Below are 23,123 nucleotides of genomic sequence, written 5' to 3'. Positions count from 1 at the left end.
AGGGCAGATTTAAAGCTACGAATCTGACCCCAGCAAATGCAAAACTGAGGAGAAATGAGCAGTAGCACACAGTTATATAGGATCTCCATGTTCCAGCATGATAGACAAATAATCTCAAGAGCACAGGTAACAGTATAATAATGAGAAAATGCTAAGTTTTCAGTATTTATTACCTTTTTTAAAAACAGGATTTATTTAATTATAAATTTGTATAATACTTAATTTATTTTTTTTGAGATGGAGTTTCACTCTTGTTGCCCAGGCTGGAGTGCAATGGCACGATCTCAGCTCATCGCAACCTCTGCCTCCTGGGTTCAAGCAATTCTCCTGCCTCAGCCTCCTGAGTAGCTGGGATTATAGGCATGCAGCACCATGCCCAGCTAATTTTGTGTTTTTAGTAGAGATGGGGTTTCTCCATGTTGGTCAGGCTGGTCACAAACTCCCGACCTCAGGTGATCCACCCACTTCAGCCTCCCAAAGTGCTGGGATTATAGGCGTGAGCCACCGTGCCCGGCCCAGCCAGCAATAAAAATTCTGAGAAAACATAGCATGCCACACAGAAGGGACTATGAGCATTCTGAGGGAAGAACATGCTTACTGACTGAGAAACAGAAGGCCAGGGTGGCTAAAGCACAGGTGAACAAGAAGATTAGTAAAGTCAGAGTAATAGCAGTTAAGAGATCATGTACAGTCTTGTGGGATACTGTAAGGCATCTGGATCTTTCACTTGGACTTTAACAGGAAGTCATCATCTGGATTATGGCACACCAGTGGTTACCATCCTCGGTCTTCTTTTCATTCTAGGGTCTCGCTGAATGATTTCAGGCTCACCGATGGCTACAGATACAACCTATTTGCTGAAAAATCTATACAATTAGGCCAGACCCCCTCTCTTGCTCTGGCACCGTATTTCTAACTCTACTTGGATCTCTCCCAAATACCATGGAATGTATCTGGCCCATAACATGATAATCCACAAGTTAAAAATCATTATATTTCTCTCTTACATCACAAACTGAACACACCCCAAACTGAATTCTATTTCCCTGACTAAACCTGCTCCTCTCCCCATATTTCCTATCAATGAAAGGCCTCATCATCTGCCCAGTTGCCAAATCGTAGAAACCCAACAGTGAACTTCAGATTATGCTCTCTTCCTTAGCCACCACATTCAAATGGTTCCAAAGGCTGATGATTTACTGTCATAAATATCACACAAATTCATCAGTTTCCCTTCTTCCCGGGCTCACTGTTACTGCCTTACTTCAGGTTTCATTACTTTTCTGGATTACTGCAATAGCATTCTAACTGATCACCACTTTTATGCATCAGATTCCCTCCCCAACCTGATTCTCTTCCTACAATCTCTACTCAGGCAAGACAGGTTACCTATACAGATAATCACACCAGAAACCTAGTAGTCTTCTCAGACTTTCAAAAATGTAAATGTACTTTGGGAGGCCCAGGCAGGTGGATCACTTGAGGCCATGAGTTCGAGACCAGCCTGGCCAACATGGTGAAACCCCTTCTTTACTAAAAATACAAAAATTAGCCGGGTGTGGTGGCAGGCAGCTGTAATCCCAGCTACTTGGGATGCTGAGGCAGGAGAATCTCTTGAACCCTGGAGGTGAAGGCTGCAGTGAGCCAAGATCATGCCATTACACTCCAGCCTGGTTGACAGAGTGAGACACCATCTCAAAAAAAAAAACCACATATTTATTTTTACGTATACATATATGTGTATATACACACACACACACACACATATACATATGTAAGATTAAGATCACCCATAAAGTTACGATTTTATCCCTAAGGATATGTAAACACGACACATAAAATTTCTTCAGGAAATATAATCTGCCTACTTCCTTACTTTGTTTCTCATGTCTCCTTTCTTCCACTCAAACCTAACTAACTAATTCTAACCCCAAATATGCAAGGGAATAGTTTTCTTACATCAATGTCTAGGACAGTTTTCCTCTCCCTCATCTGCCATTCACAGCTCAAAAACTCAGCTCAGGCCAGGCACAGTGGCTCATGCCTGTAATTCCAGCACTTTGGGAGGTGAGTAGATCACTTGGAGGTCAGGAGTTCAAGCCCAGCCTGGCCGACACAGTGGGTCCTTGTCTTTACTAAAAATACAAACATTAGCAGGGCGTGGTGGCGTGTGCCTAAAATCCCAGCTACTCAGGAGGCTAAGGCAGGAGAATTGCTTGAGCCCTGGAGACGGAGGTTGCAGTGAACCAGGATTGAGCCACTGTTCTCCAGCCTGGCAACAGAGCAAGACTGTCTCAAAAAAAAAAAAAAAAAAAGGAAGATCAGCTCAGATGTCACCTTTTCTTAGAAACCTTCTCCAAGTACCCAAACTGGTCAGGTGCCCTTTCTTGTCACTCCCACAACACGCTATGCATGCTGCAATCATTGCCCTTATCCTACTTAACTGTAATTACTTGTTTACTTTTATGACTTCTTGTGCCCTTAAAGGCAGAGCCTGGATCTGTAACTTCTATATCTCAGAAACTGAGAATAATGAGTAGGATACTGTATATATTCCTAATGTTTGCTGCAATCAGCAGTATCTTATATGTTTCTAAAATGCTACTTTTAGATCAGAGTATTACACAATAACAGTGTAGCTGGGGAAATAAAAACAGCCTGAAGTACTAAGAGAAAGTAAGGTTACCATGGAAGTAAAGGTTATCCAGTCACAAAACAGTAGCGAGAACTAGAGGGTTGCTGTCCAGCATCAGAACTACAGCATGCTCAGATCCAACTGCCATAGTTTTTTACATGAAAAAGTGGACTCAAGTCTTATTAAAGAATCGTTGGTGAAGGGGGAAGTAAAAAAAAAAAACAAACAAAAAAAACCAACTCCTTCCTTTAACGTACAAAATGAAAATTCCAGCCAATTCACAAACCAGTTGAGAGCTTAAAAAGCTACATGTTAAAAGCTGGATCTGCATAGCAACCCTCTTCCCTTCATGCCTGCTCTGGAGTAGCAGTCAGAAAACAAAGTTGATATCCACCACAGAACTGTGGGGAAGATCAATGTAGAGAGAGATTTACATAATAAGCCTTATAGGCAGTTAGCAATCAGAAACCGAAAGGTCTTGATAGAGAGGGAACAGAAGTTTCTCCATGTTCCAAAGAATATTGGTGTCTCAATTTGAAGGAAGCCATATTCTCTTTCGAAACTGGGATGTTTATCTTGCTCTGTCGTGTTAACCCTGTTTTGACCTTTCTGCACAAATGAACACTACATTTAAGCCCAAACCGGACACTAATCACCAGGACATGCTAATATGCTTTTAAAATGAATTATTTTATTTCCTCCTAAAGTAGCTAAAGACCAATTTAGTGGTTAAAAACAACAATAAACAAACAAAAACCAAATCAGTTGCCCCAGGACTGTGCAATCCTGAAGGCTATAAAAAAGGCTATAAAACTTCCATCTCATAATTTCTTCATGAAAATCGTGGGTGACCAACATCTGCCAGCAAAAAAGACCGGTTAAAACCAAGAGAGGAAGAGGGGGTTGGGGGAAAAAAAGGCAAGCGGGAGAGAAGCTGGGTGGCGCTGGCGGTCCTCCAAAATGATTTGTGAAAAAGGTACAATAATGACTGGAAGACAAAAACAGGCAATAAAAATGTCTAGAAGTTCTAAATTTTCCTACATTAAAGTGTTTAAAACTCTATCCCCACATACAAGCCAAGTACTTTACTCCCAGGAATATAACAGCAGCAAAGAACGGGGTGCGGAGCTACAGGCTATCTCAGGGCGGGTCAGACCCGCAGGTTTCTCAGGTTTGCCCAAAAGGTAGCTAGACACGCCCATGCTAGAGATGGGGAGACTCCAATTCTCATCCCTCATTCCCGTGTCCAGGAGCTTTCTGCAGGCCCAGGGCCTGATAGAAAGAGAAGGAACAAGTGGAAAGGAACCAAAGGAACCATAATCGGTAGAAACTTCCAAAAGCATGCACACACAGACACACAACGATACACTGTTGTCCTGGAAACCAACCCAACCAACTAACCCCTCCTCGGGAGCCTAGGGGGCCAGCTCTTTTGGGCAAGGGTCTTGGGCCGAAGGAATAGGGAGTGGGAGAAAGGGGTACTATCTCGCGCAGCTCCGCTCTGGGCCTCTTTTCCCTGGGCGCCTACCGAGTAGAGGAGCACGACAGCGCTGGGACTGGTTGGGCCAACGGAGAAATAAGAGTTAGATGAACTGGGAGACTCCATGGTGCGGCTGCCGTCCCGGGCGGGGTGTGGGATTCTTTGCTAAGCAGTGGTGGTGCTGCTGCTGGGGGCGGTTCTTTCGCGCAGGACGGCCCTACTTCGCCTAGGGCGGCGGCATCCTCTGCAGCCGCACCACAGGACCCCGGGCGCCGCCATCTCAGCCAGGACGGAAGCCGCGCAGGGCCCTATGGCGCATGCGCGCAGTCGCGGAACCCGGAAGCGGGGACGCCGCGCGGCAGAATGAGGTTTGATTCCTCGGTTGATCCCACAATGTCGCAGGAGCAAGGCCCGGGGTCCTCCACACTTCCCAGTTCTCCGACACTTCTTGACGCTCTGCTCCAGAACCTTTACGACTTCGGTGAGTGCGGGGTCCCAGGAGCCCACGTGGAGAGCAGATCTGAGGAACGTGGTTCTCCTGTGCGGCCTGTGCTGGATTGGCCTCTGCTTTGAGGCTAAAGGTTCTTGCATGTCAAGCACCCATAACTTCGTCCCACCTGGTTCCAGTAGCGGATGCAGAACACATTTCTCCATCGGAAGTCACCTCTTGACCGGGCTCTGTCGAGTTATTCATCAGACCTTCCAACTCGTCCCCAAGTGTGGGGACCGTCGTACTTTCTTGTAGGAAGCACCAAGGCTTTCCGATTTAACGCGGGCAGTGCGCACAGGACCTTGGACTCTCGAAGTATCCCACTTTTCCACGTTTTCTTGAGCTCTGGGAAGTCCCCTTTCCCCATGCCACCCCCAAGACCTGCCTGACCTTGGTGCGATAGTGTCATTTCGCTCTGGGGCCTCGGGCCTGTTGGATAATTCACCAGCTTCATCCTTGTGTGTCCCTCGCCAGAGACATAGCCCTTGGCGAGTTGTCCTTTTCCAACTTTTTTTTTTTTTTTTTTGAGACGGAGTCTCGCCCAGGCTGGAGTGCAGTGGCGCGATCTCGGCTCACTGCAAGCTCCGCCTCCCGGGTTTACGCCATTCTCCTGCCTCAGCCTCCGAGTAACTGGGACTACAGGCGCGCACCACCACGCCCGGCTAAGTTTTTGTATTTTCAGTAGAGATAGGGTTTCCCCCGTGTTAGCCAGGATGGTCTCGATCTCCTGACCTTGTGATCCGCCCACCTCCGCCGACCAAAGTGCTCACAGTCGTGAGCCACCGCGCCCGGCCTTTTTTTTTTTTTTTTAAAACAAGTGCGCCAACCTTTTACTCTCCGTTCTTTATCTTGATGGGGGAAAAGGAAAATAAAAGAGCCCATTAAAGTCGCATGGCGTGTCAGTAGGAAGACAGTGCCTCATACTCTGAAGAGCTTGCCCGGAAGAAGGTGACACCCTTTGCACATGCACTAAGGAAAATCATTAGATTTCAGGACAACACACATTTCTTAAATTTACAGCGTGATATTTTAAAAGCTATTTTTATTTTGGAACGACTGCTCAAAATTCTAAGCTCACCTAAACAGTAGGAATAATAATTAAAAGTATTGAGAACTTGCCATATACCACATGCTTTTCATGTATTTGCTAATTTAATTTTTAACTTCATGAAATAGACACTGTCATAAATCCCATGATTGCAAATGTGAAAACAAGTACTAGAGGTTCATGAAACCTGATACAGGTTGTCTAACTGGTAATTTTTGCAGAGCCTGGATTCAGATTCTAGCCCCAGACCCCACGCTTGTATTCACCAGTATTTCTGTGCCCTTGGACATACTGGAGGACAGAGAAGACTTAGTCTCTGACCTTGAGAAGTTTAAAATCTAGAGGAAAAGATTATTCTGCAAAATAATATAATTTATGTCAACACAGGCTGGAAATCATGGTAGGAACTCTGAAGGCATTGAATGTGTCTATTCATTTTTATATCCTTAATGCCAAAGTTTAGTTGGCTCTTAAATGTTTATTGTGTAGAAGATTAAGCAAATAGTAGCAAGCATAAATCAACAGCTGGTAATTTAGAGAGCTCTGTAGTATTTGTAATGCATGTGAGTAAGGATGCCTAGGATTCTGGTTAGAACTTTCAGGTGACTGGTTAGAGTCTGAACAAGTGAAATATAGAGTAAATAAGAGAATTTAATAGAAAACAAAGGCATTCAAATTGAGCCAGTTGTCTTAGGTTCATCTTAATTCCTAACTGTGAAAGAAAATAGGAAGACTATTCCATGTTCCTGTAACCCAGAGAGTGTTAAAAAGAAACAGCGGCTGCAGTGCCTGATATTTTTAGTATAAAGCCAATTGGGATTACCAGCCCTGGGGACTATTGCTGTGATGACACTTTGAGTAAGGACCAAGGTGGGGACTAGAGTGATTGTACTAATAAGTGTCGAAGACGTAAATATAGTTACCTAGGAAAAGATGACCACATTTTGGATTCTCTGCATTTTGCAGATACACTCTATTTGAAGGAAAACAGATAGTTTATTTCTTTGTGTGTGCTTCTAGGTGCATATAGCCCTGGAATATATACAGGTTCATATATACAGGTACATTCATATGATTTGATATTGATGGTAGCTAAGACTGAAAATATTTATTTTCCTTCCTGTGTTTGAACAAACAGGAGATACGGAAGGTGAAACAGAACAGAAGAAGATCATAAAGAAAAGGGAAAACAAGAAGAGAGATGTGGAGGCTGCAGCGGCCTTGGCAGCAGAGCCATCTCCCCTACCTGGGTCTCCTGTAAGAGGCCAGAGGAAGAGTGCTTCGAACTTCTTCAAGGAACTTAGAGAAGAGCGGCATTGTGCTCCTGCTGGGACCCCCACAGGTCCCTCTTCAGAACCAGAGACCCTTGCTGCTGCAGTTCATCCCTCTTCCCTAAAGAACAATAGGGAACAAGTCGAAGTGGTAGAATTTCACAGCAGAAATAAAAAAAGAAAATTGACGCCAGATCATAACAAGAGCACAAAGGTAATGGGTTGGTTAGCTTATATGTACGTGGTGAAACCCCTGGTATTGTAGTATTAGGTGAGTAGCTTTTTAGACTGTGGGAGGAATGCCTGACTATCCTTAGGCCTGCAGATTTGCCAAAAGGACTCACAGGACCCAAGACAGCATATAGCCCTTATCAGTCATGTAGGCCTATAGACTGACCTTAGTTATGCAAGTTCTAAACCTCCAGTGAAAAGCAGGTATTCGCCATCAATCACATTGCTAGTATAAACTGTCTGGGAAAACTTGGTACAGCAGTGGTTCAAGATTTCAGGTATGCAAAAACACTCTGATCAGGCAGAATATTCTAATTGCTCAATCCTCAGGAGCCAGCCAACTGCCAGTGGTGAAAATAGGACTTTCTTGAGAATGTGCAGGGTTTGATAAACACAGGCCTGCTGAGTTAACCCTTTCAGCAACTCTTTCTGGCATTCCTGTTACGTGCTAGCCACAGTTGTAGGCACTGAGATATAGCAGTGAACAAAATATATAGAAATTCTTGCTCTTGAGGAAAAGCAATGCTGGTGGAAAAGCAATTTGATTTTTCTGAGCAGTAATCCTTTTCAGACTGAACTTGTAAATCTGACCCAAAATTCAGTCCTCAAGGGAGGTGTGGTTTCTCCTCCAAATGTTTTTAATTTTTTTTTTTTGAGACGGAGTCTCGCTCTGTCATCCAGGCTGGAGTGCAGTGGTGCAATCTTGGCTCATTGCAAACTCTGCCTCCTGTGTTCACGCCATTCTTCTGTCTCAGCCTCCCGAGTAGCTGGGACTACAGGCGCCCGCCACCACGTCTGCCTAGTTTTTTGTATGTTTAGTAGAGATGGGCTTTCACTGTGTTAGCCAGGATAGTCTTGATCTTCTGATCTCATGATCCACCTGCCTTGGCCTCCCAAAGTGCTGGGACTACAGGCGTGAGCCATTGTACCCGGCCCCAGATGTTTTTAATTTATTGACAAGCATGTCATAATGGCTTTGACAAATTCATTGCTATTCCATTTCTGTAACCTCCCCCATGTCCTGCAAACCTTTGTCTATCAACAAAAAAGTGAGGATTGTATGTATTAGTTTCTAAGGCCACTCTAACGAATTACCACAAACATGTGACTTCAACCAACAGAAATGTATTCTCTTATAGTTCTGTAGTCCAGAAGTCCAAAATCAAATTGTTGGCAGGACCATGCTCCCTCTGAGGGCTCTGGGGGAGAATGGTTTGCCTCTGACCAGAAGGTGGCTCTAAGAGTTTCCTTGGCTTGTGGTGTGTTGCATAACTATAATCTCTGCCTCCGTCTTAACGTGGCTTTCATCCCTGTGTCCCTGAGTCTCATGGTTCCCTCTGCCTTTCTCTTGGCTTTAGGGCCCACCCTGAATCTGGGATGATCTCGTCTTGAGATGTTTAATTTTGCTGTAAAGATCCTTTTCCAAGTAAGATCATAATCACAGGTTCTGAAGAGGAGTAGGAGATGGCCATATGTTTTTAGAGGCACAATTCTACCCACTACAAAGATAGTTTGGCTTGCATTGTTCTTTATGAATGTGTAAATGTATGTTAGTGTCCAGTGTTTGCCGCATCTTTATGGTTTTAAAAACTATCTGTATAATCTTTTCTAAAATTCAGGTAGCACTTCACGTCAAGCTCACTGGCATCTCTTCCTCAAAGATCCTTAGTGCATTCTGCTTGCTGAGCGTGGTGGCTCACACCAGTGATCCCAGCACTTTGGGAGGCTGAGGCCAGAGGATTGCTTGAGCTCAGGAAGTCGAGGCTGCAGTGGGCTGTGGTTGTGTCACTGCACTCCAGCCTGGGTGACAGAGCGAGACTGTCTCAAAAAAAAAAAAAAAAAAAAAAAAAGATTTTTAGTGAATCTGTAACTGTACCTACCTTTATTTTAGGATTCTAGATAAGCTTCTTAACTCTTATGTTCCAAATACTAAGGCTCTGGTAACTGTTACGGATGGGTCAAGAAATGGATTTCCTTGGTGTTTGGGGCAGCCAGAGCCCCGAAGCTGGCCATATCCCAGTACCCCAGTGTATCCTACAAATACTGGTATTTTCTGTATGTGTCATGATGTGAAAAATGTTGGAGAGCACTGCTTTGCAATATAATTCAGCATTTGAAGACTTAAACTAACATAAAGCATTTAGGCACCCTTTCTTGTTTCTTCAAGTGTCTCAGACTTCAGTTTCCTCTTATGTTCCCTCATGTTCTTTCTGGAATGGAAAGTTTTTTTTTAATAGAAAGGACAGAAGAGTTGGGATTGAGTGAGTCTGCATTTCCCTGTTGCTTAATAACAGAGCATGCGTGGCGGTCTGTCAAATTGTCTCTTGCTTCCTGTTCCAAGCGAGCCCTTGTGCATTCAAGTTGGCTTTTCTCAGGAGCCTCAGCTCACTCTACATTTTGAACTTCCTGACCTTAATGAAATTTGTCATTGTTGCTGTGCCCTTTCCTCTCTTTTTTTTTTTTAAATGCGTCCTTTGAAATGTGAGTGTGTCTTGTTAAGGAGATAGAATGTGGACACATTAAAAACACATACACCCGTAAAACGACCTCAGAATGTTGCCATTGCAGCGTGGAAATAAATACACGTGAATATAATGCTAGTTCTTACGGCCTATTCTGGGTATACTAAGTGAAAGAGTAGTCAGCCAGCTGGTGCTAATTGGAGTACACCATCTGTGCTGAGTTTATGTAACATGGGAAAGTATAGTTGTGCCCTTGTTCTCTAAAAACTTCTAAGCCATTGCAGGGCAGTTAAACAGACATGGGTGGCAAAAATATATGATGGTTAATGATAACTTCCATGACCAATCATAGCATCAGTTGGTCATTTTTAGAGAATGCTTGAGAAAGGAAGAAGGGGATGATGTGTTGGACAACAATCCAGCTAGCCCTGCCTCGACCCAGGAAATGACCTTATTTTTCCAGAACTTGTGCTATAAATTCTATGATTAAGCTGCATTGTGCATTGAAGCAGGTTTTCATGGGTTTATCTGGGAACTTGGCCACTATTTATATATGTATTTTTTATGTTTAGAGACAGGATGTCACTCTGTCACTTCTGCTGGAGTGCAGTGGTGCGATCATAGCTCACTGCAGCCTCCAATTCCTGGGCTCAAGCCATCCTCCTGCCTCAGCCTCCCAAGTAGCTAAGACTATAGGGCACACCACTATGCCTGGCTCATTTTAAAATTTTTTGTAGAGTTTGGTTCTTGTTTTGTTGCCCAGGCTTGGTCTTGAACCACTGGTCTCAAGAAGTCCTTTTCCCTCGGCCTCCCAAAGCACTGGGATTACAGGTTTGAGAGCCACTGTGCCCAGCCATCATGTCCCTTTTTTTTTTTTTTTTTTTTGAGATGGAGTCTTGCTCTGTCACGAGGCTGGAGTGCAGTGGCCTGATCTCAGCTCATTACAACTTCTGCCTCCCGGGTTCAAGCGATTCTCCTCCGTCAGCCTCCTGAGTAGCTGGGACTACAGATGCACACCACCATGCCCAGCTAATTTTTGTATTTTTAGTAGAGACAGGTTTCACCATGTTGGCCAGGATGGTCTCGATCTCAACCTCGTGATCTGCCCTTCTCGACCTCCCAAAGTGCTGGGATTACAGGCGTGAGCCACTGCGTCCGGCCCATGTCCCATTTTTAATGTAGTGACTATACAAGTAATTTGACTGGAAACAGTAAGAGATCACATATTCATTCCTCCATTTATTCCAGCAATCACTGGGTGCCTGCTGTCTGCAGACCTTGCAGATGGAGCAGTGAAGAAGGTAATAGTGCTTTGCCTTTATGGAGTATACTATACAATCTACTTTGGAGTTGAGCAATATAATATAATTAGAAAGAATTATAAACAAATAGGTTCCTGGAGTACCATGCAGAACCTAGTCTAGATATAGTGCTCAGGGAGTTCTCTCAGGAGGCAGCATTCAGGCTAATGCTGTATTAAATGGTGCTGGTGAATGGGACAGAGAAGAGCGAGCCAAGGAGGGGAAAACAGCCTTGCTAACTCTGTGGGGTGTGAAGAGGCCTGGCATGTTCAAGGAGCTGGAAGAAGTCTAGCGGGACTAGGACAGAGGGGAGAGTGGTTGGTGCTGATGCAAGAGAGACAAGCTGAGACCAGCTCTTGCCAGGTCTCATAGGCAGTAGTGAGCCTTGGGACTTTAGTCTTAAGTACATGAGAAGCCACCAAAGAATTTCATGCAAGGGCATGAGGTGATCTGGTTTAAATTTTAAAAAGATCACTGTAGCTCCTATATGGTGAATGGATTGTAAGGGAGCAATAGCAAGAGGCATGAGGAGACTGATTTAGGGGTTTGTTGCAGTGGTCCAGGTTCAAACAGCATAGCCTGGACTAATGATCTCAAAAAAATGAATGGGCAAACCTACTCTTTCATAGGTGCAAGACTGCCTGCAAGGAAGAAAATTCGTACGTTTTAAGCAATGGAAGTGTCAGATGTAGCTCAACGCACCTGTGTGTTGCTCAGCCCTTAGGGCTGTGTGGCTGCCATTTCTCCACAGCTAGCATTGGGCCGTCTTAACGTGAATCATTCACTGGCCCTGTTTCAGGAACCTTAGCCTCCTTTGTGGCCTTAGATAAGAAAGAGATAAGAAACTCATGATAGAATAGTGTTCCGTAGATCAGAAGGGACCTTTGCATCCTGAGACTGAGGTACATGGAGGCTGCCCCTGAGCATATAGCGAATTGCTAATACTTACTGGGGGTGTAGTGAGAGTGTTTATTCATTAACTCATTTATGGTCTCAATCCTCACAATTCCTGGGACCTGTCTTCATTTCACAGAGGAGCTTGAGACTTCCAAGAGGTTAAGTTACTTGCCTGTAGTTAAACATTAACCTCACAGCCCCATATCTGCAATTCCGAACACCCAGAGCTCTGGAAACCACAATTTGATTGATCCTTTTTCTTTTAAGATTGGTGCAAATTTATTTGGCAAAAAAACCTGACAAATCTTTTAAAAATCATTTTTGTTTGGCCAGGCATGGTGGCTCATGCCTGTAATCCCAGCACTTTGGGAGGCTGAGGCAGGTGGATCAGAAGGTCAGGAGTTCAAGACCAGCCTGGCCAATATGGTGAAACCCTGTCTCTACTAAAAATACAAAAATTAACCGGGCATGGTGGTGGGCACCTGTAGTCCCAGCTACTTGGGAGGCTGAGGCAGGAGAATCGCTTAAACCCTGTAGTCGGAGGTTGCACTGAGCCGAGATCGTGCCACTACACTCCAGCCTGGGCAACAGAGAAGACTCCGTCTCAAAAAAAAATTTTTTTTTTGTTCGTCTCATTTGGTATGAATATTCATTGATATTGCCACAGAAATACTAATGTGTTTAATTATGGGTTACTGCCTTGGACCCTACTGAAAGTGGTCTATAATATTCAGTATGTTCAGTTTTGCCTTTTTAAAATGTAAAGACTTCTGAATTTTAAAGCTAGAACCTGACCCTAAGGATGCCAGATAAAGGATTATGGAACTGAAGTAAGTGTCAAAGGTCGGGTTCAGACCCCAGGCGTTCTGGCTTCAACACTGTGTACTTAACTGCTATACTAGAGAGAGCGTAGGTGGGGTTAGGCTCTGCTCTTTGTCCTTTGAGTGATACAAGTACACTGACTCTGAGCCATAGCGAGACATAGAGACATTTCTCACAAGTTATAGTCAGATAGCTTTGATCGTTCCCCAAATTCTTGCAGCTCGCATCTTCCCCACAATATGGATGTAGCCCATTGCACGGTGCTCCACCTGGAAATCCTCCATGCTCCAGTGCCGCTTATTACTTTTACGCCAGACTTCCTGTTCCTGAGTAGAGCAGTGTCAGACGGGTGTTAGGAAGAAAATAATCTAGCTGAAGTAATTTAGACTTATCAAGGTATGAACAAACTTCTTAATATTCATACAGCTGCCTGCATTTTTTTTTTTTTTTTTTTTTTTTTTTTTTTTTTGAGACTGAGTCTGGCTCTGTCGCCCAGGCTGGAGTGCAGTGGCCGGATCTCAGCTCACTGCAAGCTCCGCCTCCCGGGTTTACGCCATTCTCCTGCCTCAGCCTCCGGGGTAGTTGGGACCACAGGCGCCCGCCACCTCGCCCGGCTAGTTTTTTGTATTTTTTAGTAGAGACGGGGTTTCACCATGTTAGCCAGGATGGTCTCGATCTCCTGACCAAGTGATCCGCCCGTCTCAGCCTCCCAAAGTGCTGAGATTACAGGCTTGAGCCACCGCGCCTGGCTAACTGCCTGCATTTTTAAAAGAGCGTTTGTTTACCGAGCTACTCTTTCTCCAGCTGGAGACGGGTTGGTTGGGCTCTTCAACTAATAGACTTAAAAAAAAAAAAAAAAATCACAGCCGCGTAAGAGAAAATACCTAAATCATCCCATAGACAGGTTTGCTGAGTCTGGTGGTCTGCCTGCCTTCATCTCTCACTTTTCTTCCAAATTGTTCTTTCTTTTTCTAGCTTTTCCTCCTCCTTCCCTGCCCAACATATAAGTTCTCAAAATCTCCATACATATCCCGCTCCTTGTGTGGGATAGTAAGGCTAGATTAGTTGGAATTGGTTAGACTGTGATTTGATGACAAATAATCCCTATATCCCAGTGGTTTAAAAGATAAAAGTTAATTTTTCTCATGTTACATGGCCCTCGGAATTTGCAGAGGCAGGTCTCCTGTGCCACACCATCCTCATCTAGGGACCCAGGATGATGGGGTGCCACCATCTGGAGGGTTGTTAGTTGCTTTAATGAAGGAAGGGGAGTTAATGAAGAGCTCTTAAGGGTTTCACGTGGAAGTAGGCACACACTCCCTCTGCTCGTGTTTCTTTGGCCAGGGAGAGCCACCTGGGCATTCCTAGCTTCAAGTAGACAGGGAAGCATGAGTCGCCTGTGTGCCTGGAAGTAGAGGAGGATGCAGTATTGCCCATGGGCAGTAGTGCCTCCTACCACAGAGAATATGAGGGGAAAGAAAACCGAGGAGACCACTGATGGTTTCTCAGTCAGGTCATGTATTATGAATAATGTGCTGAAGTGATTCTCAAGCTATGAATAAAAATAAAAATTAGGTAGTGGTGGGTCGTGCTAATAGGGACTCAGCGTCTGTGAAATAATGAGCCAAGAATTTTTTTCCCCAAAAGTTTGTGTTTGATACATGCACAGATCTAGACCTCAGACCCTTTCTCAAAAAGCCATCAATAGCTACAAAACTAAGATGTTTCTGGTGAACTGTTTAAAGAGGGATGAGGACACCGAGGTATCTGTGTCTGTGCCAGAGCTACCACCAAGGAGCTCTCTCCTCCCCTTGGTCTAGTCGGCCCCTCAGCCCTGGTGTCCCCATGGCCAAGGTGCAGGGGATTAGGTATTCTCTGTGGCTGCTGATGGGGACAGCAGGGACTAGGAGAGGCCTGATATTGCTCCTCTCTTTTGTAGGCCAGTCTCTCTCCAGGGCCCAGGGGTTTCAGCCTCATAGCTATCATACAGTTGGCCAAGAATTTTATTACTGTGCTGAAATCCTCTTTAAATTGCTCCATTCTTATGCTAATCTCTAGTAACAGATCAGCCAAAAACATCTATGACATCTCCAGTATTGCTAGAAATTTGATGTGCCTCGCACCACTGCACTCCAGCCTGGTGACAGAGTGAGACCCCGTCTCAAAAAAAAAAAAAAAAAAAAAGAAAAAGGAAAAAAGAAATGGAAATGTTCGACTTAGAAAGTTGATTTAGCCATTACTTCAGTGATGCGGGTAGGAGGAAAGAGAGGAACTACTTAAATGTTTAGAAAAGGTGGTAAATACCTTAGGGGATCTTGGAGATCCGGGAACAGTATACAGGGTTTTGTTTGATTTTTTTAGGGCTTAGATATGGTCGTAGTAAATAGATTGGATGTGCATGGCAGTGGAAAAGATGTCGTAACTTGAAAGTAAATGTGGAATTTTTTCCAGTCATGGAATAGGAAGAAGACTCTTTTTGGGGTAGATAAAATGGAAGTGGCTCACACAGAGTCCTCCATGCTATGCCTGTGGTCTTAGTTAAGGCACTTGACGCTGTCAGCCAAGTGGGAGACAGGTTTGGAGAAAATCTTAAGCCAGGAAGGAAGATGAAGTAAATGGAAAGTATGTCTGTTGTGATTAATAGCACAGAGCTAGGCCATACTCCTGGACCCTGACAGTGGTCCTCTGCTGTCCCGTCCTCTGTTACCATCAGCACCCCAATCCTGTGGAGAGCCAGTCAGTGTCCAGCGTGACAGTGGATGCCTGTGATGCTGCTGACGGTATAGTCAGTAGATCCGTTAGGAATAAGAGCATTGTGCAAGCCTTGCTGTTTTTTGAACCCTGTGCCACACACTTACTACACTTTATCCTGTTTTATCATAATAACCCCCCTGTGAATTAAGTGCAGAGGTCCTCATCATCTGAAGAGTCATTTCATAGGGAGACAGGAACCATCGTCTATGGAAACATGCAGTGACTGACTGTCCAAACCCACACACCTTAAATAAGGTGTTGGAGGCTAGGGTGGGGGATGAGGAACCAGGCTAAGCGGAAACACAGCTCCTGTTTGGAGAAGGAGAGAGCAAGTGGACTCCATTGTGGCTGCCTCGTGGACTGTGTAGTTGCAGGGTGGACTGCCACCATTGGTGGACAATGGCACATGGTGCCGTTGTGATAGGCACCTCTTGGCAGGTAGGGCAGGGGATAGGTTGTTACAAAGAGTCACGTATTTTGGGGGCATTTGCAGCAGCATCATTTTCTATTAGGAATTATAAAGCAAATCTCCACCATGCTAGGAATCTGATGTTCCTGAAAGAACTGTTTAGCCCATTACTCTAGTGACCAGATGGGAGGGAAGAAAGAAAGAATTACTTGAATATAGCAGTTTCACTCTCTAAATTTTACCCTCTAAAATTCCTGCTCATAGGCTTCCTTTCCTAAACCCTCCCAGCAAGCAGCAAGCAGAATTTTCTGTATGTGATATGTGAGATTCAGGCATTGCTCTCTTACCAGCTTTTCTTTTTTCTCTCAGTTTCTCATCATTACTTTTATAAGCTTTGAGACCCTAAAAAGTATTGTCTTTATTTTTCTTCTGTTAGTTGTTCATTAGGATTTTGAGCAACATGCTTGTATTACTTTTGACATTTAGCCATCTGGGCCAGTTTCAAGGTTTCTTTCTGTTTTCCAATTTTTAAATTGTGGTGAAATATACATGAATGTAAAATTGACCATTTTAACCTTTTTTTTTTTTTTTCTTTCTGAGACGATGTCTCACTCTGTCGCCCAGGCTGGAGTGCAGAGGCGATCTCGGCTCACTGCAAGCTCCGCCTCCCAGGTTCATGCCATTCTCCTGCCTCAGCCTGCCAAGTAGCTGGGACTACAGACGCCTGACACCATGCCTGGCTAATTTTTTGTATCTTTAGTAGAGATGGGGTTTCACTGTGTTAGCCAGGATGGTCTCGATCTCCTGACCTCGTGATCCGCCTGCCTCAGCCTCCCAAAGTGCTGGGATTACAGGAATGAGCCACCGCACCCGACCCATTTTAACCATTTTTAAGCGTGCAGTTCAGTAGTGTTAAGCTCATTCACAGTGTTGTGCTGCCCTCATTACCATCCATCTTTAGAAACCTTCTCAGCTTGCCAAACTGATGCTGATGTTCTATACCCATTAAACACCAACTCCCCATTCCCTCCCCCCGGCCCCTGGCAGCAGCCATTCTAACTTCTGTCTGTGAATTTGACTCCTCTGGATATTTCATAAAATGGAATCATGCACATACCCTTCTGTGACTGGCTTATTTCACTTAGCATCATGTCTTCAAGGTTCATCCATCTTGTAGCATGGGTTAGGAGTTCCTTCTTTTTTCAGGCTGTGGAATATTCCAGCATGTGTATATGCCACGTTCAAAAATATCTGTTCGTCTGTTGGTGGACATTTGAGTTGCGTCTGCATTTACTATGAGTAATGCTGCTATGAATGTAGGTGTACAAATATCTCTCCAGGTTCTTTTGGGTATATGCCCAGAAGAGGAATTGTCAGATCATATAATTCTATTTTTTAATTTTTGAGGAACCATGATAATTGTTTTCCCCAATGCCTATACCACGTGGTAAAACATTCCCACCAATACAGGACATGGGTTCTAGTTTCTCTACATCCTTGCCAACACTTGTTATTTTCTGGTTTTTTGATAGTAGCCAGTCTAGTGGGTGTGAGAGGGTTACTTTCAGGTTCCTTAAAACATTACTCTTTTGGTGATAGATACTATAATGATATAGTAACAGACAATCTAAATAAGAATTTTTCCTCTCAGCAGACTGAATCTGGTGTTTTGGAGAGAGATGTGGATATACAAGAATTTAATCTAGAAAAGGTATGTACTTTGAGATTGTTAAATTATTTATAATTAACTTTATTTACGATATTTGTTTATAAATGTATGTTTGTATTAAATTTATTGTAAGTTTATAACATGACATGCAAACTGTGTAGTATAAATGTTAGATATTATAAAAATTAACAGTTTTTTGTTTTTGAGATAGAGTTTCACTCTTGTTGCTCAGGCTTGAGTGCAATGGCACCATCTCGGCTCACTGCAACCTGCACCTCCTGGGTTCAAGTGATTCTTCTGCCTTAGCCTCCTGAGCAGTTGGGATTATAGGTGCCTGCCACCACACCCAGCTAATTTTTTGCATTTTTAGTAGAGATGGGATTTCCCCATGTAGGTCGACCTCAGGTGATCCCCCTGCCTCGGCCTTCCAAAGTGCTGGGATTACAGGCATGAGCCACTGCGCCTGGCCAAAATTAACAGTTTTATAATATCTAAAAATGAATATTTTACATGTCTAAAAGTTGGGAAAATGGTTAAGCAAATCATACTGCATTCACTTTTTTGTTTTGAGACAGTCTCCCTCTGTCACCCAGGCTGTAGTGCAGTGGTAGGATCTTGGCTCACTGCAGCCTCTGGCTCCTGGGTTCAAGTGATCCTCCCACTTCAGCCTCCCGAGTAGCTGGGATTACAGGCATGTGCCACCACACCCAGCTAATTTTTGTATTTTTAATAGAGGTGGGGTTTCACCATGTTGGCCAAGCTGGTCTTGAACTCCTGACATCAAGTGATCTACCTGGCTCATCCTCCCAAAGTGCTGGGATGACAGGCGTGAGCCACCACGCCCGGTCTGCACTCACTTGATTGAGTATTATATATACTCATTTAATACATGATGGTTTTGTGACTACAATGCCACTGATGCAATGGTAAGTATGGGGATATGTGTATTCTGTGGTTGTAATGTTTTAAAAAGCACGTAAGAAAAAAGATGGGAAGAAGTAATCTAACAACTAAGAGTGGGTATTGCTGACGTTTTCTCTTCCTTCTAAAACTATGGATCTATGTTTGAAGCTGCTGCAATAAATGGTTTCTAAGTGTGAGTGTGTGTGTTTGGAGAGGTGTTTTTCAGTTGAAATTATTGCCTTTATGGACAATGGCTTGTTTTAGAGAGCATCTTAAAGCTCTTAACTACAGAGGTCTGCGTTGAATCCTGGCTCTGTTATTACTTTGTGCAGAGATAAATCTTTGTATCAGCTGTTCAAATTAAACATGGGAGAGGGCTGGGCACGGTGGCTCACGCCTGTAATCCTAGCACTTTGGGAGGCCGAGGCGGGCAGATCACAAGGTCAGGAGATTGAGATAATCCTGGCTAACATGGTGAAACCCCGCCTCTACTAAAATATACAAAAAATTAGCCAGGCGTCGTGGCGGGTGCCTGTAGTTCCAGCTACTCGGGAGGCTGAGGCAGGAGAATGGCATGAACCCGGGAGGCGGAGCTTGCAGTGAGCCGAGATCATGCCACTGCACTCCAGCCTGGGCTACAGAGCGAGACTTCGTCTCAAAAAAAAAAAAAAAAAAAACCATGGGAGAGGGCCAGGCATGGTGGCTCACACCTGTAATCCCAGCACTTTGGGAGGCTGAGGTGGGAGGATCACTTGAGCCTAGAAGTTCAAGGCCAGTCTGGGCAACATGGTGAGACCTGTTCTCTACAAAACTTTTTAAGAATTAGCTGGGTGTGGTGGTACGTGCCTATAGTCCTAGCTACTAGGGAAATCATGCCCAGGAGGTCAAGGCTGCAGTGAGACATGATCACGCCTCTTTTTAACTGTACTCCATCCTGGGGCGGTGGGGGGAAACAGAGCAAGACCCTGTCTCCAAGGAAAAATATGGGAGAAAGATGTTGTGGGAGATGGTATGTGGTAGGAGAGCCTCCATAGAGCTCCTTTGACCACACAACAGTGGAGTTATTATTCCTATGCGCTGTTATTACAGAGCAGTGGATCTGAAATGCATTACTTCTGGCAATATGTTTTTTTTCTTGGGAGTTGTTGGAACGCACTTGCGTCTGAGTGTGCTTTGTGTCCGCAGGCTCGTTTGGAAGTGCACCGCTTTGGGATCACTGGTTATGGAAAAGGAAAGGAGAGAATCCTGGAACAGGAACGTGCCATTATGTTGGGCGCTAAGGTGAGGGGCTGCTGCTACCTTTCATCACCAGACAACATGCCAAAAAAGCAAGATCAAGGAAAGCCAAGAGCAAGTCAGGGCAAGGGACACTGGCACATTTTTGCAGAATAAAATATGATGGTTTGTTTCCTTGTTCTTTCATTACAGCCTCCTAAGAAGAGTTATGTGAATTACAAGGTTTTACAGGAGCAAATTAAAGAAAAAAAGGCAGCAAAGGAAGAAGAAAAGAGACTGGTAGGTGTGATGGTCTGTCCTTTATTCAGCTAGAATGGGAAGATGGATGCTCTTTGACACAGTGGAATGCCGGAAGCCACTGCTTGGAGAGCAACGAAGGCATCAGAGTTAAAGGATCCCATGCTCTCCACTTCTTCAAGTTAGCTCTGTTTAGTAATACCAGCCAAGTAATCTGGCATACTTACATGCAAGGTTTGCTTTGAAATAGCAAACTCCTTGTCTTAGTCCGTTTGTGTTGCTGTAAAGGAATGCCTGATGCTGGGTAATTTATAAAGAAAAGAGGCTGATTTGGAGCATAGTTCTGCAGACTGCACAGGAAGCATAGCACTGGCATCTGCTTGGCTTCCGGTGAGAGTCTGAAGCTGCTTCCACTCATGAGGGAAGGCAGAGGGAAGCCCATGTGTACAGAGATCACATGGCAAGAGCGAGACGTGAAAGAGCGAAGCAGCAGCGTGGAGAGGTGCTGGGCTCTTTTTAACAAACAGCTCTCATGGGAAATGGGAAGTAACAGAGGGAGAACTCACTCATTACCATGAGGACAGCACCAAGCCATTCATGAAGGATCCGTTGCCATGACCCAAACACCTCCCACCAGGTCCCGTCTCTAATTTTGGGATCAAATTTCAACCTGAGGTTTGAAGGGTCAAATATCCAAACTATAGCAATCCTGTTCCAATAATGCAGGCTACTTTGATCTTTCTTCTATCCTTAGTTTTTTTTTGTTGTTTTCTGTTTTTTTTTTTTTTTTTTTTTTTTTTTGCATTTTACATTGTATAACCTTGTATACAACACAAGGGCCTATGAAAAACCACAAGGGGAATAGATGTTACACTTTCTACCTTTCACCTAAAATGGAAGATTTGAGCTTTCAGTGTAAGACTATTAGTCTTACCTGGAGTCTTACCTGGAATAGCCATTCACATTCTTTTTTCTTTTTCTTTCTAACTGAGACGGGATCTTGCTGTGTTACCCAGGCAGGTCTTGAACTCCTGGGATCAAGTGATCCTCCTGCCTTGGCTTCCTGGAGTGCTAGGACTATAGACATGAGCCACCACGCCAGGCCCAGCCTTTCACATTCTTGAAAGGGTTTTAGGGTAAAACTTTGAGACTGTTATGTTTAATATGCCCACTTGAAAGAAATATTAAAAATAGTATCTCAGTGACTTGGTCACAAACCTCTTGCCTTTGTTTGAATCCCATTATACATTACTGATATGTATATGATCTTAAATTCTGAAATCAGGCCCAAGAAACAGATATTTTCAAGAAAAAGAAGAGGAAAGGACAGGAGGACAGGTGAGTGATTTTATCAGGCCCTGGGGTTGAACAATCTGGGTGAACCTACTGATTAGTTCTGAAAAGGATGCCTTGAATGTATGTGGTGTTGCTAGCCCATTAGAGTGCTTCACTGTCTCTCATTTATCCTCATCAAAGTAGGATTTAGTAAATTGTGCAAAATCAAACAACTGCCTGAGAACTGAATTAGGAAGTTTCTCCAATCTCCCACTTTTCACCGACACTCCAAGTGACTAGTGGAAAAGCTGCAGTTTACATTTCCAAGAAAAGACTTCTGTTCTAAGAGTGCTGCTACAGCAGCATAGTCTGGGTCTGTATTGCCTGCTCTTTGACATACCACGTAAGATAGAGCACCGTAATTATGAATAAGGGATGTTGACTTCGTTGCTTTATACTTGTTTCTTAGCTTTAGTTCAAGTGCCTTTTTCTCTCTCTTTGAGTTACTGTTTCAGAACGGACTCTTTTTGTCTTAGCCTGTTTTCTTGAGCTCCTACTGCACAAGTATGTGCTGTAAAATGGTCATTTGTTCTGGCCACCGATCTCTGTCTGTTGAATGCCTCTTTGTGCCAGGCATGTGGGTGCCTTAGGTGTTGGTGTACAGCTGTAATCACACTAAAGATATCCCTGCCCTTGAGGAGCTTCACTGTAGGGAGGGAAACACCCCAAAACATACAAATGGATAAGTAAGATGATATCAGGTACTGGCAAGTATTGTAGAGAAGTTGAAAGAGCGCATTGTGAAAGAAAACCACAGGGAGGGGGTGAGCTGGGAAATTAGTCTGAGGAGGTGACATGGGAGCTGAGAACTGAACAAAGAAGAGGGGCAGCCTGGAAAGGTCTGGTAGCAGAACATTCCTCTCCGAAGAAACCAGTGCGAGGGCCCCGAGGCAGGAAGGCAGTGGCATGTTTCAGGGACCACAGGAAGGCGTGGGGTAGGGGGTGTGCATGGCAGGCAACCAGGAATTTGCAGGCCAGACTGCAGTGGCCTGGTTGGTGGTACTGCGATGCTTGTTGGTAAGTTTAAGACTATTTATAGTACCTTTCTCTTACTTTAAATGTAGGAAATCCAAAAAGAAGAAGTCCGCTCCCAGTATTTTGTCAAATGGACGGATTGGACAGGTTGGAAAATTCAAAAATGGAACACTGATTCTGAGCCCAGTTGATATCAAGAAAATAAATTCTTCCAGAGTGGCCAAATGAAGTACTTTATCAGATAAAACGAGGATGGGAACAACTGAGTCAACTGCAGTGGCCCTGGACCCTGTGCGACTCGAGAGAGATCGTTCTTACCACACATTTCACAGACTGCTTTTTCATTTTAGAAAAAAAGTCAGACAGAAGTAACATCTCTAGCTGCCGAAGTGTCTGTTTCATGGTGCTGAACGCGTTAGGCCCAGTGCAGCATGAATATGAAGTGAACTCACTGAAAACTGTTTTTTAATGTTCTCCAGCAGACTTCACTCCTGTTTCATGTTCACTGATATTTGGTGCATTTGCCTGGAATACAATTTTTTATAACTTTACTGTTTTGTAAATGCTAGTAGTTTACATTAAATTGCCTTATAATATTTTTAATGATTTAATGTTACGATATCATGAAAGAACCAAGAATCTGATAATTTATCAGTTTTGTGGAAAAGCAGTTTTAATTTTTAGCCTACCATATGTATAAAATCTACTTGGGAAGAAGTTACATAAGTAAAATACGTTTGTAGTATATGTGCCTGTGACTGTTAAATAATGGATGGTTTTAACACACAGTTTTGTGCCCACGTTCAAGTGAATGTTATTTCTATCAGAATCTTCATCACCTTTGCAGCCATATATATGTTTTTAATGATATTGCCCTTGCTTAAATCTTGTAGCACATTAAAAAAAAGTCTTCGATGATGGTGACAATTTGGGCTTTTAAAATTTTGTTTCTTCAATTTTTTTTTTTG

The 23,123-nt window shown here is 43.9% G+C and overlaps 2 protein-coding genes across 6 annotated transcripts in view; one reads left to right on the top strand and one right to left on the bottom strand.

Annotated features, from left to right (window-relative positions):
• Positions 1–4,442, bottom strand: part of GNPAT (glyceronephosphate O-acyltransferase) — a 34,714-nt gene extending 30,272 nt beyond the window's left edge. Inside the window, exon 1 of one of the 3 annotated variants that reach the window (XM_003893767.4) lies at positions 4,164–4,442. In XM_003893767.4, the coding sequence (XP_003893816.1) occupies positions 4,164–4,241 (78 nt within the window). In that variant the 5' untranslated portion in view covers positions 4,242–4,442. The remainder of the gene's footprint in view (positions 1–4,163) is intronic. The other 2 variants (XM_009197698.3, XM_009197705.3) reach the window with 2 other exon arrangements.
• On the top strand, positions 4,413–22,902 carry C1H1orf131 (chromosome 1 C1orf131 homolog). Of its 3 annotated transcripts, none has more exons than XM_003893769.5 (7): positions 4,413–4,596; positions 6,792–7,138; positions 17,455–17,511; positions 19,558–19,653; positions 19,801–19,887; positions 21,131–21,183; positions 22,245–22,902. In XM_003893769.5, exons 1-7 carry the CDS (start codon positions 4,479–4,481, stop codon positions 22,381–22,383), a joined length of 897 nt encoding a protein of 298 aa, XP_003893818.2. In that variant the 5' UTR covers positions 4,413–4,478; the 3' UTR covers positions 22,384–22,902. The 3 variants fall into 3 exon arrangements, with proteins under 3 accessions (XP_003893818.2, XP_021787045.1, XP_021787049.1); XM_021931353.2 differs by having other exon boundaries at positions 17,452–17,511; XM_021931357.2 differs by lacking the exon at positions 21,131–21,183 and having other exon boundaries at positions 17,452–17,511.
• Positions 22,903–23,123: the final 221 nt, after the last annotated feature.

The sequence above is a fragment of the Papio anubis genome, chromosome 1 (genome assembly GCF_008728515.1).
Source record: "Papio anubis isolate 15944 chromosome 1, Panubis1.0, whole genome shotgun sequence".
Classification (NCBI taxonomy): domain Eukaryota; kingdom Metazoa; phylum Chordata; class Mammalia; order Primates; family Cercopithecidae; genus Papio; species Papio anubis.
Note: the sequence above shows the minus strand (reverse complement) of the source record. Positions and strands in the feature narration are given on the sequence as shown.

Bases quoted from the DNA above. Each gene is read 5' to 3' on its own strand.
- C1H1orf131 (XM_021931353.2), top strand. From the start codon at position 4,479: ATGAGGTTTGATTCCTCGGTTGATCCCACAATGTCGCAGGAGCAAGGC. The intron at 17,512-19,557 runs GTATGTACTTTG...TTGTGTCCGCAG, and splicing joins AAGAATTTAATCTAGAAAAG to GCTCGTTTGGAAGTGCACCG. The intron at 19,654-19,800 runs GTGAGGGGCTGC...CTTTCATTACAG, and splicing joins CCATTATGTTGGGCGCTAAG to CCTCCTAAGAAGAGTTATGT.